Source organism: Neoarius graeffei, chromosome 15 (genome assembly GCF_027579695.1).
Source record: "Neoarius graeffei isolate fNeoGra1 chromosome 15, fNeoGra1.pri, whole genome shotgun sequence".
Lineage (NCBI taxonomy): Eukaryota > Metazoa > Chordata > Actinopteri > Siluriformes > Ariidae > Neoarius > Neoarius graeffei.
Window position 1 is genome coordinate 21,317,015 of NC_083583.1, and position 19,076 is coordinate 21,336,090.

The window sequence follows — 19,076 nt, forward strand, 5'->3', positions numbered from 1 at the left end:
CTCGAACCCAGAACCTTCTTGCTGTGAGGCAACAGTGCAAACTGTCCACTACACCACCATGCCACCCAGCTCCGTAATTCTTTGACATATTCATATTTCTTTAAGTATAACAAACAAAACTAAACAGATTTAAATGTTAGCATACTATAGCTAGTTCTTATAAAATATTAGTGTAGAGTATATGATAGAAAATAAAATTCACACTGAAGCTCAGATTTATCAAACATCATCACATTCCAGCTTTGAATATGAAACCAGTCAGACTGGAGTAAGAAAAAAAAAAGAATGTGAGAGAGTAAACAATTCAAACAACAGTCAGAGACAATGGACTGAGGAGTTTATTTGCTTGGCATTTACTTGTATAGTTTGTCTAATTTGTTGGGAAGTTAGCAAATGATGCAAACACTATCCGAGTACTGTTCCTGACTTGAACAAGTACATAAAGTAGCTCATGAAATACACAGAGATCACCGATTGGGTCAGGAAAATACACATTGTGCACGTTTTGTTCATTAGGGAGCCATTTGGGATTCGGTCTAAACCCACACGTAACGGATACATTTCCTGTTTCTCATATCGCCACTGTGTTGAGACAGCCGACGGACTATACCATCATTTTAGAGGGAACGTCAAATTATAACGAGATCATTTTCAGTCGATTGTAAACATATTTTTGTGTTATAAAAATGACTAGATTAATTAATTTAGTTTTCTAAATTAGATCAATGGTTAACGTGTTGTTTTTTCAATACCCACAGTGCATGTTATGGGAAATGAATAAAGTGTGCACCCCTCCGCCTGTGCTGTTGCCATGTTCCCGTTTTCTCTATGGGTGTGGTGAAGAGACAGCTTGTTGAAAATTGAGTTCAACCGTGGTCGGGGTGCATGGCCCTTTAAATATATTACAATTGCTAAAAAACCGAGTGTGCTTTATTTGCGGTTTATTGTATAACTGTTACCATGTGTGGATTTTGAAATCAGCTGGGTTAAAGAGCAATACGACGAGCTTGATTCAGGTAACGATAAAGCGTAAATAACTCGCCTGTGATTTCTCTCTCATTTTATTTCCTGCTTTTAGAAACGAGCACAGACCGAGCAACAAGTTGAACTGTTTAGTGATCCCGAAGGCTGAAATATTGTTTCTAATTACTGGGCTGTATGGTTTTCATGTTAAAGTAATAGCTAGTAAGTGCTAATTAAAGAGTTTGTTCGCGGAACAGCTTAAACAGAGGAATATTTACAACCTGTTTGTGAATATGCGGCCTATCAGAGAGTAAAAACTCAGCAGGCACAGGAGCAGTGTGTGTGTGTGTGTGTGTGGAAACAACGCAGTTTTCTGCTCAGTTGTCGATTCAAGTATTGTGTGTGTATATATGTGTATTAAACTTATTTAATTTAAATTAAATTAAGTATTATAACTTTTTTTTTCCTTGGGGGGGATTTTTGAGATGTCAAAATCGGTGAGGAGGCCGGAAGTTTATAGATCCTGCCAAAGCAATTGCAACACAAGAAGACTGATTACAGCCTCCGAATGTAATAACACTGAATTTAAGTCCCTTTTTTTAAAAAAAATATTTTTAATATGATTAAAAGTCGCATTTATTTTGGTATCAGACATGGAATACTCCTCTAGCAAGTCTCCTTTCTACATTTCAAAACACTTTTACTTTCAGTTTAAGGCGAGTAAACTGGGAAGTATGCACTCTCAGGAAATAAAGTATATTATACTTTATTTCCTGAGTATAGTAATATTATACAGGACACTTCTTTTTTTTCCCCCGATGGAAGAAAAACATGTATTCTCTTCCCTTGTAGCGGATTTCATTCATTTGGTTTGATACCATGCAATATTATTAGTATCTTATTCTAATATCTTATTATTAGTAGCTTATTCTACGTGTATTACATCACTAACCAATGGAGAATGAGCGTTGAATGTTTTACGATATTGCATGGTTGTCAAGGCAACATGACGTCACACGTCGGAGATGTAAAACTTCCGCGCTAGCGAGTGACAGTTTGTAAACAAACATGGCTGCCAGGTTCGTTTCGTTAAATATGGAAGATTTTGAGAGAATTTTGGAAGAGAAAGACGTGTTGAATACTTGAAAGGAATGTGTATGTATAATAATAATAATAATGCATAGGGCCAAATTACTCAATTCTGATTGGTCAATCAAGGAGGGCTTTTTTTTTTTTTTTTCTTTAACACGGGGCCGTATTTCTGAAATGCTATTGGCTAGTTCGTTGCTTGGTTACGGTTACAAAAATTAGCAAATTTTGTCATCAAAATGGCTGACTCAGCAATGCTGCGTTTCGCTATATTTGACGAAGAAATGGTAAACCTCAAAATCCTCGTGTCATGTCGCCGTGTCATGATGAAAGACGCTTTAGAACTGATTCAAACGTGCAAGATGGTTTTGTGCCCTGATTGATTCAGAAAACGTGAATGACAAATGTTGTGAACTTGAATTCCTTCCGAAGTATGAATTTGGCCCTATATATTATAAACAAGTAATCGTATGGTTCCTTGTAAAATTTAAGGATCAAAATCACTCGTGAAATTTAATCCTTAATTTTACTCGGGCCCCATATGATTACCTATACTAATAATCAGTCTGTCAGTCAGGTTCAATGCCCGAACTGATAATCACATCAGTTTTTCACTGGCTAATCCGACACAAGGTACGCCACCACTCTTGCTGGAGCGGTTGGGTGCCTTGCTCAAGGGCACTTAAGCCAGTCCTGCTTAAAAAGCAACCTTTTGGTCCCAAAGCTGTTTCTCTAACATTAGGCCATGGCTTCCCCATTAAAAAAAAGGGGGAAAAATAGTAGTAGCTGGCTTTTTTTCGTGGTATATCAGATATATTTCATTCAACTAGCATGATATTGAACTTGTCTTCGATTCGTTTAATATCATGCTGGCTGAATGGAATATATCTGATATACCACCCAACACCAGCTAATATTATTTAATTATTGTACCTTTTAGTGGTACAAAGGCTTGTCACTGGGGCAGTACCCTCTGAGGTATGTATATGTTCCCAAGCAGTATCTCAAGGGTACATATATGTACCTTTTTTGGCCCTAAAAAGGTCCACATAGTTACCTTGAGGTCCAATAATGAGCCTTAGGGTGTACATTAGTGTAGATTGTACCTTGGGAGACAGAAATGAACTCCTACTGTACCCTTATTTCTGACAGTGTGTGAACTCCGTCCATTATTTAGAAACACAGTCACCACCAGAATTATTGGGGTCCTTCAAGAAAAAGGGCACAATGGACAACTATTTAAAATGAATCAAATTAATTTCATTATTTTTGTTTGTTTTTACTGAAAATCATGGAACATGAATAAATGGTTTCTTAAAAAAAACCTAAATATCTGCAAACTTCTGTTGTGAAAAGAAATATTAAAACTTATGTAATGCTGCTTGTTTATGGAAAAGGGTACCAATAATTTTGTTGCTGACTTTTTTTTTTTTGGTTTTGTTCTTGACTTTTTTTTTTTTAAATGCTTCTAATATGTTCATTAAAAATTGTCAACCTTTTGAGATTTCATTTTGAAAACACTAAGTAGCAGTCTGAAATTGTGATGTGCTTTTACATGTGCATCCTTATTCTGATGGAAGCAGAGTATTTGAACGAGCCCATTTTATCAGTCACGGTTCACTACCCAGTGCAATGTATTGTTTTGTTTGATAATCATTATGCAATGCTAAAATCACAAAAGACTGCAGATTAACTCTCTAAACTATAACACGTGCTATTTTGTGATGTGATCACAATATCTCTGAATCAATCTCAGATGCCCCAGATGAACCCTTCTGGTTATGGTTTTGAGAATTTGTGATATTCACACAATCCAACAAGCAGAAATAATTCTGCTCAGGGTAGTGTAGGAATTTAGCAGCTCCAGGGACCCTGGTCCGATCCTGAGTTCGGGTTACTGACTGTGTTCTCCCAATGTACTTGTGGGTTTGCTCTGGGTTCCTTCCATTTCCCAAAAACAAAGTAGAAGGTGGTGATTCTAAATTGCCCCTAGGTGAGTGTAAATGAGAATATTAATGGGTGCATTCCTGCTTTCCATCCGGTGTTCCTGGGATAGGCTCCGCATTCACCGTGACCCTGAGCAGGGTAAAGCAAATAATGAAGATGAATGAAATAAGGAAATATTGCGGAGTTTTTAATAAATTGCAAGTGACATTACAAACAATGTACAGCAGTTTAAGTGCATTATACTATAGTAACAGTTATATTGGTCTTCCTGAAGTGCATTTTTTTCCTGATAATGATATGTTGCATCACTGTTGTCAGTGACAGTATATGCAATAGGTAAATTCTACAAATCCTCCTGCTGCTTCAGGTCTGTTCCATCATGCTGCAGTGAGTTGAATCAGCATGTTGAAGATGTGCTTGGTTTGTCCAGTGCCAAGCTGCGCTGCCACACAGTGGACAATAGGATGTCAGTGCTGAGCAGTACTTTTGTCAGTATTGTCTATAGGTGCCATCCTTATTGGCTGGGTCGGTCTGCTTGATTATATTGAATTACCTCCTGTTTACATTTACTGAGGTCCCAAAGGGTTAGAGTTAGCTATTTGGTTCATAGTGCAGTTTCAGGTCAACAACATCTGTTAGTCCAGGTTGGATGTGAAGAGTGTTATCATAATGGCATAATCTAATTTTACTATCCTTTCAAATCTGTGCTTACATATTACAGGCTTGACAATGCATCAAAATTGATGTGAAATTATAGACTTAGGCACATGGGGGAGAGAATCAGAGCGCATTTACTATATAGGACCAAATTGTAGGATTTTAGCAAGGTAGCTACCCTGTGAGCTCCCAGAATCATTTACAATGATCTTTGGCCTCATCTACAGTATTATCCAGAAGCTGCTCAGTGTGAAACAGCATTTCTAATCCAAAGTAAATCAGTCAAAATTAAGCTGTGTCTTATGGCTCATTCCATGTCTGAACAGCATCTGTCTGTCTTGCAGGTTCCAGCTAGTCTCTTCTGTGTCACAGGTGCGTCATACCGGGACGATGAGTGAACTAGAACAGTTACGACAAGAGGCAGAGCAACTTCGCAATCAGATACGGGTAAGAGGGGCCTAATGGATAGCAACAGGCTATGAAGTACACCACAGTGAATTAAGATGACTCCTCTCTCAAAACTGGTTTCTGTTATATTGGGTTTTTTTTTCTCCTCTGAACAGGATGCCAGAAAGGCTTGTAGTGACTCTACTCTTTCAGAGGTATGTGTTAACAACTGTTATGAGGAAACTCATATTTTGACAAACTTTATCATTAGCTGGAATTTGCTGCCTAAGGTCTATGATGACAGAAAAAAAATTAAGTCACACTAAACTTGAGGTATGAAAGGAGGGTGAAATGGTCTTGAAATGTTTTGTTTAAGTGCACAGATTGGTCAAAGTGTGAAAATATTTTAAAGGAATAGTTTATAATTGTTGGAGCCCTCTGCTGTTTACAAGGTAAATTGCCAGGTCATCCAGCCCATCGCATCTCCTCTGTTGAAATGTCGGTAAATGGAGTGGAGCCGAGCAGCTCTGTTCCAGCTGGGGGTGAAACTAGTTTCCAGGCCCGAACAATGTAAATTGAAGCCTCAAATAAAGAAATGACTTAAATCTCATTCATTGAAATATTGCGATTCACAAGTTTTCTAATGCATCTTCAAAGCTTTATTATTAGTATAAGGCTAGAAATAGTTTCAAACGTTTATAAACTGCAATTTTAAGAAACAGCATGATATAAATCATTTATTGAGAGTGTCTCACTGGAGTTTGGATTGAATACATAATAAATGAGGGTTATTGTGTCATAAGATATGTGCTTGTCGTGTACCAATACTGATTGGTCTTAAAGGAACAGTCCACCGTGCTTCCATAATGAAATAGGCTCTTATCTGAATTGAGACGAGCTGCTCCGTACCTCTCCAAGCTTTGCGCGACCTCCCAGTCAGTCAGACGCAGTCAGACGCGCTGTCACTCCTGTTAGCAATGCAGCTAGGCTCAGCATGGCCAATGGTATTTTTTGGGGCTGTAGTTAGATGCGACCAAACTCTTCCACGTTTTTCCTGTTTACATAGGTTTATATGACCAGTGACATGAAGCAAGTTCAGTTACACAAATTGAAACGTAGCGATTTTCTATGCTATGGAAAGTCCGCACTATAATGACAGGCGTACTAACACCTTCTGCGCGCTTCGGCAGCGCATTGATACGGAGCTCAGATATCAATGCGCTGCCGAAGCGCGCAGAAGGTGTTAGTATGCCTGTCATTATAGTGCGGACTTTCCATAGCATAGAAAATCGCTACGTTTCAATTTGTGTAACTGAACTTGTTTCATGTCACTGGTCATATAAACCTATGTAAACAGGAAAAACGTGGAAGAGTTTGGTCGCATCTAACTACAGCCCCAAAAAATACCATTGGCCATGCTGAGCCTAGCTACATTGCTAACAGGAGTTACAGCGTGTCTGACTGCGTCTGACTGACTGGGAGGTCGCGCAAAGCTCGGAGAGGTACGGAGCAGCTCGTCTCAATTCAGATAAGAGCATATTTCATTATGGAAGTACGGTGGACTGTTCCTTTAAGGTGTGATTTGACTTTTTTTTTTTTTTTTATTGTAAGTATAACAGTAACTCTAATCTGACCTGTAATTTAAATCAAAGGTTTATATTAATGGACACATCTCTATTTTGGTTAGTTAATAATAATTTTACTATGCTTAAGCAAGGTTTTGTCAGGTGATGGGCGAGTTGGCATGTGTTGTCCAACACTGCTGTCTTGAATCATTTTTGGCTTGAATGTAAATGTTGAAGCATGTAATATTGCTTAATTTTGCATCAGCACGGCTATGATTCGGTCAGAGATGCAAGACTGTAGGCCAAAGCTAATCATAGCCATGTTGCTATTCAGTACAACAGCACAACCTTGAGCATGGCATTGTTTTTATAGAACGAAATTGTGGAAGTGGATCCCGAAGAAGCCACACTTGTGTTGGTTAGCTAGCTCACATTGATTTTGTACGTTACCATTAATTGTGTTTCAGTGAAATTGGCATCCCTGCTTCCTTTTCCTCTTCATCTGATGAGCTTTCATAATTTGTCAAAAGTCATATTCCTGGAAAGTGTCTCATACCATGCCCGCTGATGTTGCCTCTAACACTGCTGTAGTTACAGTTTTGAATTAGGAAGTGGAGTTTTACCTGCTGAGCACAATGATACATGCAGTGAAACATCTCAGTGCTGTTATACTAAATATCGGCACTCTTGGAACACCACTCGACCAATCAAATTAGTGGACTGGAACTATCCATCCATTTTCTGCCACTTGTCCAGGTCGCAAGGGTAGCAGCCTAAGCAGAGCAGCCCAGACTTTCCTCTCCCCTGCCATCTCCACCAGCTCTTCCGGGGGAATACTGAGGCATTCCCAGGCCAGCCGAGAGACGTAATCTCTCCAGTATGTTCTGGGGTCTACTCCTGGTGGGGCATGCCTAGAGAACCTCCCCTGGGAAGCATCCAAGGGGTATCCTAACAAGGTGCCTGGACCACCTCAACTGACTCCTTTCGATGTGGAGGAGCAGCGGTTCTACTCTGAGTCTCTCCCGAATGACCAAGCTTCTCACCCTGTCTCTAAGGGAGAGCCCAGCCACCCTGTGGGGAAAACTCAATTCAACTGCTTGTATCCGCGATCTCATTCTTTTGGTCACTACCCACAGCTCATGACCATAGGTGAGGGTGGGAACGTAGATGGACCAGTAAATTGAGAGCTTTCTCTTTACCACGACAGACCAGTTTAGCATCCACATCACTGCTGATGCTGCCCCGATCTGTCTGTCCAACTCCCACTTCCCCTACCCTCGCTTGTGAACAAGACCCCGAGATATTTAAACTCCTCCACTTGAGGTAGTAACTCCCCCCAACCCGAAGTAGGCACTCCACCTGTTTCCGGCTGAGCGCCATGGCCACAGACTTGGAGGTGCTGATCCTCATTCCAGCCGCTTCACACTCGGTTGCAAACCGTCCCAGTGCATGCTGTAGGTCACAGATTGATAAAGCCAACAGGACCACATCATCTGCAAAAACACAGAGACGTGATCCTGATGCCACCAAACCAGACATCTTGCACCCCTTGGCTGCACCTAGAAATTCTGTCAATAAAAGTTATGAACAGAACCGGTGACAAAGGGCAGCCCTAGCGGAGTCCCACATGCACTGGGAACGAGTCCGACTTACTGCTGGTAATGTGAACTAAACTCCGACTCCAGTCATGCAGGGCCCGAATGGCCCACGGTAGTGGGCCCTGAACTCCATACTCCCAAAGCACCCCCTACAGGGCACCACGAGGGACACAGTCGTAAGCCTTCTCTAGGTCCACAAAATGCATGTAGAACGGTTGGGCAAACTCCCATGCACCCTCCAGTACCCTTGCAAGGGTAAAGAGCTGGTCCAATGTTCCATGACCAGGACGAAAACCACATTGTTCCTCCTGAATCTGAATCTGGTTGAATGACTATCGACCAGACTGTCCTCTCCAGCACCCCAGCATAGGCTTTCCTGGGGAGGCTGAGAAGTGTGATTTAATTTTCTCTTCCCCCCCCCCCCCCCCCCCCCCAATAGTTGGAACACACTCTCCAGTCCCCCTTTTTAAAAAGGGGTACCACCACCCTGGTCTGCCAATCCAGAGGCACTATTCCTGACCTCCACGCAATGAAGAAGAGGCGTGTCGGCCAAGACAGCCCAACCATATCCAGTGCCTTCAGGAACTCTGGACAAATCTCATCCACCCCTGGAGTCCAGCCACCGAGGAGCTTTTTAACCACCTCTGCAACCTCAGCTCCTGTGATGGGTGAGCCCTCCCAAGCATCCTCAGACTCTGTGTCCTCCTCGGACATGAAGGTGGGATTGAGGAGATCCTCTAAGTGTTCCTTCCACTGCCAGACGATGTCCCCAGTTGAGGTCGACAGCACTCTATCCCCACTGTAAACAGTAGGGACAGAGCACTGCTTCCCCTTCCTGAGCTGCCAGACAGTTTGCCAGAATCTCCTTGAGGCTGATCGAAAATTGCTTTCTATGGCCTCACCGAACTCCTCCCACACCAGAGTTTTTGCTTCAGCAACCGCCAGAGCCGTGTTCTGCTTGGCCTGTTGATATCTGCCAGCTGCCTCTGGAGACCCACAGGCTAACCAAGCCCGATAGGACTCCTTCAGCTTGACAGCTCCCCTCACTGCAGGTGTCCACCACCAGGTTTGGGGATTACTGCCACGACCGGCACCAACAACCTTGCAGCCTCAGCTCTGCATGACTGCCTCAGCAATGGAGGTACAGAACATGGTCCATTCGGACTCAATGTTCCCATCCTCCCCCGGTATGCAGTTGAAGATCCAATGGATGGGAGCCTCCGCCAGATGTTCCCAGCTTACCTTCACTACACGTTTGGGCCTACCAGGTCTGTCCAGCCTCCTCCCCCACCATCTGATCCAGCTCAACACCAAGTAGTGATCAGTTGACAGCTCTGCTCCACTCTTCACCCGAGTGTCCAAGACATATGGTCGTAGATCAGATGAAACGACTACAGAGTCAATCATCGATCTACGGCCTATGGTGTCCTCGTGCCACATGCACTTATGGACACCCTTATGCTCGAACATGGTGTTCATTATGGCCAAACCGTGCATGGCACAGAAGTCCAGCAACAGAACACCACTCAGGTTCAGATCAGGCAGGCTGTTCCTCCCAATCGCACCCCTCCAGATCTCAGTCATTGCCCACATGAGCATTGAAGTCCCCCAGTAAAACAATGGAGTCCCCTCATGGTGCACTGTCTAGTACCCCACTCAAGGACTCCAAGAAGGCCGGGTACTCTAAACTACCATTTGGCGCATAAGCGCAAATGACAGTCAGAGGCCATTCCCCGACCCGAAGGCACAGGGAAACGACCCTCTCTCGTTTACTGGGGAGAACTCCGATGTTGGCGGCACGGTGGTGTAGTGGTTAGTGCTGTCGCCTCACAGCAAGAAGGTCCTGGGTTCGAGCCCCGGGGCCGGCGAGGGCCTTTCTGTGCAGAGTTTGCATGTTCTCCCCGTGTCCGCGTGGGTTTCCTCCGGGTGCTCCGGTTTCCCCCACAGTCCAAAGACATGCAGGTTAGGTTAACTGGTGACTCTAAATTGACCGTAGGTGTGAATGTGAGTGTGAATGGTTGTCTGTGTCAGCCCTGTGATGACCTGGCGACTTGTCCAGGGTGTACCCCGCCTTTTGCCCGTAGTCAGCTGGGATAGGCTCCAGCTTGCCTGCGACCCTGTAGAAGGATAAAGCGGCTAGAGATAATGAATGAATGAACTCCGATGTTAGCGCACCAAACTGGGGGGGGCTACCAATAGCCCCACTCCTGCCCAGCGCCATTCACCCTTGGCAACTCCAGCATGGAAGAGTCTCCAACCCCCCTCCAGGAAATTGGTTCCAGAACCCAAACTATGCATTGAGGTGAGCCTAAATATTCGGTACCTCTCAACCTCACCACAAGCTCAGGCTCCTTCCCCACCAGAGAGGTGACCTTCCATGTCCCAAAAGTCAGTTTTGTCAGCGGAGGATCAGTACGCCAGGGCCTCCGCCTGTGGCTGCCACCCGATCCACAATGCCCTTATGGCACGTCCTGCGGGTGGTGGATCCACAAGAGAGTAGTTCCATTTGGAGTGGACTGGAACGAACTGTTGTATACTACAGTACCAGTCAAACATTTGACACCCCTTTTAAGTCAGTGGTGGTTTTTTTTATTTTTTAATTAAGACACCATGTTTTAAAGTAATGATGGATGTCGTTTCTCTTTACTTAGTTGAGCGGTTCACGACATAATATGGATTAATAGAGTTGTCAGATCTATTTACTGTTTAATGATAACCATTAAGAAAGCAAAAATTTCTTTAACTTTTGACAAGGCACGCTTGTTAATTGAAAAGCATTCCAAATGACTACCTCATTTAAGCTGGTTACCTCCACCAATGTTGTTGATTTAAAATGCATCCTTGTAGATCACAGCTGGTCTGGACTCAGCAGGAAGGATACAGATGAGGACCAGACGTACTCTTAGGGGGCATCTTGCCAAAATCTATGCCATGCATTGGGGCACCGACTCAAGGTGTGTGTGACCTTGTTTTGTTTTTGTTTGTTTCTTGCTTGATTTTCTCTGAATGATTATAGAAGTCTTGCTTTTTTTTTTTTTTTTTTCCTTGTAAAGCCATTGATTCTTTAGTGGCACCACTCGTGTTACTGTGAAATAACTGCTTCCAAATGGTCACCTCCTTGTTAGTGTGTGTGTGTGTGTGTGTGAGAGAGTGAGTGCAAGGACTGCCTGTGTTTGGTCTCTCCAGGGGGCCTTTTAACTGATGTACTATAACTGAGTGATGAACATTTACATAAATGCATTCTTAAAACAGCTGAGCTCACATTTACACTAAATACTGCATGAATTTGTATCAGTTTTCAGAACCTGTGAGATCTGATAAATGTCTGATCTATGAGACAAAAGAGATGCATTTATCCTTTTTCCTTTTGTGTTCAGGTTACTTGTCAGTGCCTCCCAGGATGGCAAATTAATCATCTGGGACAGCTACACAACAAACAAGGTAATGTTATCAAGGCTACTTGCTCCAGTCTGGGAAGATTTTGTCTCAGCATCAAAAGTTTTGCCGCCATTTGTGCCTGTATCTCTTTAGTGCTCCAGATATTCACATCTGTATTTGTATCCAGAGTTAAACCCATTGTGGGTGTGGCCTAGACCTGATTTGTTTGTTTTAAATAGATGTGCATATGACTGCACAAACAGGATGTTTTTTTTGTTGTTGTTTTTTTGTTAGTACCTTTCTGCAACATTAACCAATTTAATTCTATTTCCAAAATATAAACAAACTACAACAGTAGTCTTATTTAAACCACCGCAACCCTGACTAGGCATATACTAAGGATGAATAAATGAATGCTGTAAATGTATTATTCACCTTCACATTAATGAACGTGGTCTTTTGTTTCTCAAACGCACTTCATATCTGACTATTTGTTTAAAACTAAAATCCTCTTGTTCGCATGATTACTTTGTTGCATCCTGCAGGAACCTACTGTCAACATGCACCAAGTCTCAAACAGATGCCATTTGAACCTTAATGGCAAACTTTATTTAAAAAAAAAAAAAGCAAGCGTGCACTTGTTTTTCTGTTTGCTCTGAATAATGCATTCATTTCGGTTACATCCATAGTTTTGTCACTTAAAGGGGAACATAGTCCAGCATATGATGCAACATACTTGTACAGTGGGGCAAAAAAGTATTTAGTCAGTCACCAATTGTGCAAGTTCTCCCACTTAAAAAGATGAGAGGCCTGTAATTTTCATCATAGGTATACCTCAACTATGAGAGACAGAATGAGAAAAATCCAGAAAAATCACAGTCTGATTTTTAAAAAATGTATTTGCAAATTATGTTGGAAAATAAGTATTTGGTCAATAACAAAAGTTCATCTCAATACTTTGTTATATACCCTTTGTTGGCAATGACAGAGGTCAAACGTTTTCTGTAAGTCTTCACAAGGTTTTCACACACTGTTGCTGGTATTTTGGCCCATTCCTCCATGCAGATCTCCTCTAGAGCAGTGATGTTTTGGGGCTGCCGCTGGGCAACACGGACTTTCAACTCCCTCCAAAGATTTTCTATGGGGTTGAGATCTGGAGACTGGCTAGGCCACTCCAGGACCTTGAAATGCTTCTTACGAAGCCACTCCTTCGTTGCCCGGGCGGTTTGTTTGGGATCACTGTCATGCTGAAAGACCCAGCCATGTTTCATCTTCAATGCCCTTGCTGATGGAAGGAGGTTTTCACTCAAAATCTCATGATACATGGCCCCATTCATTCTTTCCTTTACACGGATCAGTCGTCCTGGTCCCTTTGCAGAAAAACAGCCCCAAAGCATGATGTTTCCACCCCCATGCTTCACAGTAGGTATGGTGTTCTTTGGATGCAACTCAGCATTCTTGCTCCTTCAAACACGAGTTGAGTTTTTACCAAAAAGTTCTATTTTGGTTTCATCTGACCATATGACATTCTCCCAATCCTCTTCTGGCTCATCCAAATGCTCTCTAGCAAACTTCAGATGGGCCTGGACATGTACTGGCTTAAGCAGGGGGACACGTCTGGCACTGCAGGATTTGAGTCCCTGGCAGCGTAGTGTTACTGATGGTAGCCTTTGTTACTTTGGTCCCAGCTCTCTGCAGGTCATTCACTAGGTCCGCCCGTGTGGTTCTGGGATTTTTGCTCACCGTTCTTGTGATCATTTTGACCCCACGGGGTGAGATCTTACGTGGAGCCCCAGATCGAGGGAGATTACCAGTGGTCTTGTATGTCTTCCATTTTCTAATAATTGCTCCCACAGTTGATTTCTTCACACCAAGCTGCTTACCTATTGCAGATTCAGTCTTCCCAGCTTGGTGCAGGTCTACAATTTTGTTTCTGGTGTCCTTTGACAGCTCTTTGGTCTTGGCCATAGTGGAGTTTGGAGTGTGACTGTTTGAGGTTGTGGACAGGTGTCTTTTATACTGATAACGAGTTCAAACAGGTGCCATTAATACAGGTAACGAGTGGAGGACAGAGGAGCCTCTTTAAAGAAGTTGTTACAGGTCTGTGAGAGCCAGAAATCTTGCTTGTTTGTAGGTGACCAAATACTTATTTTACCGAGGAATTTGCCAATTAATTCATTAAAAATCCTACAAATGTGATTTCCTGGATTCTTTCCCCCATTCTCTCTCTCATAGTTGAAGTGTACCTATGATGAAAATTACAGGCCTCTGTCATCTTTTTAAGTGGGAGGACTTGCACAATTGGTGGCTGACTAAATACTTTTTTTGCCCCACTGTATTTATACATGGCTTGTATTTCATTCCCCCCCCCAGGTGCATGCTATTCCTCTGCGCTCATCCTGGGTTATGACGTGTGCCTACGCTCCTTCGGGCAACTATGTGGCCTGCGGTGGCCTGGACAACATCTGTTCCATCTACAGCCTGAAGACTCGGGAGGGCAATGTTCGGGTTACCAGAGAACTTCCTGGACACACTGGTAAAGCTTGCATTTTTACAGAAACAGACAATAGGTTGTTCCCTCAAGTCACAAATTGTTTTCCATATGATGAGTGAAAAATCACTTTTGTCTCCATTGTAGTTGTGACCATAGTGAAATATTTAAAACTATAAACCTTGATCAGCCTTTTAAGCAAAAATATAGACTGGGGTCTGAAAAAAATGGCTGTAGTTCTTACTGTCCATTTAGTTTTCTAAACCTCTGATACATGCTTGCTTCTCTAGGCAAAGAGGTTTTCCTTTTGTTCTGTTAAAGTCCCAGAATTCAGCGTATGCTCTGTCTGCTTTCTTTCTCAATGGTCATGTGATCAGTCATGAATCACTACTATCCAGGTTCTTAATGAACTGTGAAAATTCTACTAATAGGCCTCTTAATATTTGTCTGCTTTCCTCTGCAGGATATTTGTCTTGCTGTCGCTTCCTCAGTGACACCCAGATTGTCACCAGCTCTGGAGACACCACATGGTGAGTGGAGAATTTATTAGCACCGTTCAACAATGTTAAATAAACTGATAACATCCCGTGCAGGATCATTTTTTTCGATCTATTTAAAGTATATACTTTTGTATAAGCATAGTTGATTGAGAACTCTTGTGCTCTAGTGCACTGTGGGATATCGAAACGGGCCAGCAGGCCACCAACTTCACAGGCCACACAGGTGATGTGATGAGTCTGTCACTCAGCCCAGACTCCAAGACCTTCGTATCAGGTGCCTGTGACGCCTCCTCCAAGCTGTGGGATATTCGAGACGGCATGTGCAGACAGACCTTCACCGGCCATTTTTCTGACATTAATGCTGTCTGTGTAAGTATCGAGGTTATATTGAACATTACTGCACTCTGTATTTAAATCCATACCCCACTGTATTCAGTAAATCTTCTGGTCGTACAGTTTTTCCCGAATGGAAATGCCTTTGCTACGGGTTCAGATGATGCCACCTGCAGGCTGTTTGACCTGCGTGCAGATCAGGAGCTCATGATGTATTCGCATGACAACATCATCTGCGGCATCACCTCTGTGGCCTTCTCCAAGAGCGGCCGCCTGCTTCTCGCTGGCTACGATGACTTCAACTGCAATGTCTGGGACACGTTAAAGGGCGAGAGAGCAGGTGAGGCTATCATGTACACACTCCAAGATTGTTAATGTGAGAATTATGAGGGTCTAAGGATGCCAGGTCTCGGCCTCAGGCACCCCGTGGACCTGATTTATGTTTTGTGCACTTTTCTGGCTACAGGCTTCAGAATCTTGAGATTTGCGAAATGATTTATCCTCCACACTTCTGTACATGCTTCCAACATTTGAACACTGCAATTGAAAAAGTTTTATGGAGCAAGATATAGTTACAGTATATGGACCAAAACGAGTAATGAAATCCCCATGTTTAAAAGTTATTAAATGGTTGAAGTCAGCAGTGGTGAGTAAACAGGATACGCTCACGCATTTGCTGATGGTTTACAAGAAAATGGCTGTGGTTGGTCATCTTTTGTGTCAGTCCAATTGAATTTTTCTGTGAAGGTACACTGTTCTTTATAATGTTAATTGAAGAAACGTACAGAATGGCTAGATATCTGGCCTGTGAGACAATAGGGTGCTAAAGAGAGGGTAGAGTTCTCTTCAAAATCAGGAGGATAGGAGTTCAGTGTCATTTTTGAAAATGTATTCTTTGTTCAAGTAGACCACAAAGTTGTATCAGCTCCTTTTAATGTTAATTTAACATTCAGGGATCACCATAATTTCCATATAGTAGTTGCATTATATTTTATAGAAACTACTAGAACATTTACATTATGCGATGTACTAATTTAACATCTATATAAACTGTCTGACTTGACATGACGACATATATATCTCATTTAAATGCAAATTTAGCTTGGTGTAATGCTTGCGTTTGGTAGACCGTTGACGTGCCAGTCAGAAACTGCTGAATCAGCACCTCAGAATTGGCTCGAAATGTCACGCATCATGGCAGTGCTGGCATTTTTGGGGATGTGGCAATTCCAGTTTATGTAGGCTGAAGCATTTAGCAAGGATCAAACATATCTCATTATCTCTAGCTGCTTTATCCTGTTCTACAGGGTCGCAGGCAAGCTGGAGCCTATCCCAGCTGACTACGGGCGAAAGGCGGGGTACACCCTGGACAAGTCGCCAGGTCATCACAGGGCTGACACATAGACACAGACAACCATTTCACACTCACATTCACACCTACGGTCAATTTAGAGTCACCAGTTAACCTAACCTGCATGTCTTTGGACTGTGGGGGAAACCGGAGCACCCGGAGGAAACCCATGGGGAGAACATGCAAACTCTACACAGAAAGGCCCTCGCCGGCCACGGGGCTCGAACCCGAACCTTCTTAGGATCAAACATGATCTCATGTAAACATGGGTTTGTTGTACATTTCACTTCCTGGTCTTGTACAGCTTTTGAGTTAACATTACATTCACTTTTTTTTTGTATCCTTATCCAGGTGTCCTTGCTGGCCATGACAACAGGGTCAGCTGTCTAGGTGTGACAGATGATGGCATGGCCGTGGCCACAGGCTCTTGGGATAGCTTCCTCCGTATCTGGAACTGAGCCAGACAGCTGGACTTTTAAGGAGGACTGCACCATCACTACAGGTCTCATCTGTGAGAACATGCCTTTTGTATTCACACATTCCTGTGAAGAGGCCCAGACTGACTCGACAGAGGTCAGCAGGAGGTTATTGAGAAACGATGGAGGCATCATTGTGCTTTATGTACATACGTATGTACAGCATATGAATATAAATATGGTATATATGTACAGCAGTATGCACATGTATATGCCATATATATATGCTCACACAATGGTATTGTATATATTTTTGTAGTTTGATTGCAGCCTATTATTGCTGTTTTGTTTGAGACGCATCATTTTACAGTATATTTGAATTTCAACATATTTTTAGCAGATTCCTGTGTGCCAGTACCCTTTAGCACCTGCATTCATTTTATTTAGGGTTTTTTTTTTTTAGAAAGCACTTTCTAAGAGCCAATTTCCTCAAAAATAAGAATAAAGCACAGGTACTTTCTGAATAGTTTAGAGAGAGGGTGGGGCAGGGCAGCGACTGTCTGGCATAAGCAGCAGAAACGGCATAAAGACTGTGCTTCAGTAATAATTTCTACCCAATTCCTTTAGTGAAGGGGAAAAAAAAATTTAGACCTTATGATACTAGATGGCTTAAGGGCATTAGGGACTTTGTGTGTAACCAGCAGCTATGTAACAGAACATTTCATAAAATGTTTGCTGCTGTGGTGTGTGTGGGTGGGTATTTTTTTTAATATAAAAGTGCAAGTCCCTTATTTTTCTCCCTGGATTGAAACAAATTGAGAACCTAGGAGTTGAAATATCTTGTATTGCCTTGATATCAAGCAGTTCTGCACTGATTTGGCCTGAGTTTCCCAAAAGCATCGCAGCACAAAGATAATCGTTAAATGGTAGAGCGAGCAGCACAATGAACACACACACACTCCTAGTTAAGATGCTCTTAGCGTTAAGAGGCTTTTGGGAAATCCACCCAGTTCTAGAAGTGTACCAGGATACTGCTGCCCTACAAACTCAAATTCCAGCTCTAATGTACAAACGCATCATGGCATAATAAAAGCTCGGATTTTTGTGGCCATTATAAGGCAGATAATCTCAGACGCAAATCATCATCATTATTATTATTATTGCAGAACACATTTTTTTCCCCTGCACTATTGGTCATTTCTTATCTGCCCGAAAACCCATTCAAACTTTCCAAGTGCTACTGAGACTCTGTAGAAAACCCCAGAAGACCCAGATTGTTGCAGTGTAGGATCAATAATCAGTCTGTTAGTAATTATAAAGCAATCTGCGTTACTATAGGCTGAATGAACTATGTTTATTTGTTGGGTCGAGTTTGTAGCATGGTTGGTTTTAGTTGTGAAACTAAATTTAGGCTGCTGTTAATGAAGAACACTAGAAATGTATTGTGCCGAAGGCGCTGTGCCTGTTTTTGCCTTCACTCATAAACGATGCAGTATTTAATTCTTTTATCAGTTTGTACCAGCAGTAACCAAAGGAACCAAAAAATTAAGTGTTCATTTACACATTTAGCCATGTCCTTTGCATTTCTTAGAAGTACATTTGATAAAGCCAGACCATTTCAATTTTTTTTTAATTGCAAACCAGGCCTTTTGATAAGCCTTAATGTGTAATCTTAGTTAAATTCATCAGAACATTCCCAGTGTATTTTACCCATTTTTGTGCCATTTGGTTTCTCAATCATTAATTTTGTGTTTAAAAATTGTGTGGTCAGCACACTGTGTTAGAATGCAGTCACATGTACAACCCTGGTGCTTAAATGTGAGTATGGCAGAGTGTATTATTGTTCCAAGTGTTTCAGTGATGACCCAGTGGCATTAACAGCATTGCTGTTCCCATCATAAGGGTTTTTAAATTTTTTTCCCTCCCCCAGACAAACTGTATTAACACTGTATTAAGACTGAAATGAAAAGTGAAACAGGGAATGGCCACTAAGCAGAAGTAGTTACCAGCCCCTGCTTTTTTTTTCCTTTTTTTTTTTTAAACCTTTTAAGCCAGTAAACACAAGGCTTTTGTGCCTTGATATTTTATAGTGCCATCATGTGAACTAATCATTTAAGAGATTTTCTTTTATAGTATTTTTTTTTTGTATTTGTACAGTGGCTTGGTGATAATGGTGTTACTATAAGTTGATATTGTATTAAATAAGACCTTTAACCAAATTTGTTGGCCTTAGTCACATTACTCATGCTAAAATATAGGCAAGGAATTACAATCATAGGTAATATTTAATTATGCTCTTTTTTTTTTTTTTTTTAAGTTGAGCATTTCATGTTTTTACAAATCAGAATCCAAAATAGTCTTCACAATGGGTTAGAATCATAGAAGGGTTTTAGATTTAACA

The 19,076-nt window shown here is 42.0% G+C and overlaps 1 protein-coding gene across 1 annotated transcript; it reads left to right on the plus strand.

The window, feature by feature from the left end:
- Positions 1-838: 838 nt before the first annotated feature.
- LOC132899245 (guanine nucleotide-binding protein G(I)/G(S)/G(T) subunit beta-1-like) lies at positions 839-18,894 on the plus strand. The gene is made up of 10 exons (XM_060940992.1): positions 839-1,016; positions 5,001-5,103; positions 5,220-5,258; positions 11,054-11,160; positions 11,584-11,647; positions 13,958-14,120; positions 14,539-14,605; positions 14,743-14,944; positions 15,032-15,248; positions 16,611-18,894. The coding sequence occupies exons 2-10, from the start codon at positions 5,047-5,049 to the stop codon at positions 16,715-16,717; spliced, it is 1,023 nt and encodes a 340-aa protein (XP_060796975.1). The 5' UTR covers positions 839-1,016; positions 5,001-5,046; the 3' UTR covers positions 16,718-18,894.
- Positions 18,895-19,076: the final 182 nt, after the last annotated feature.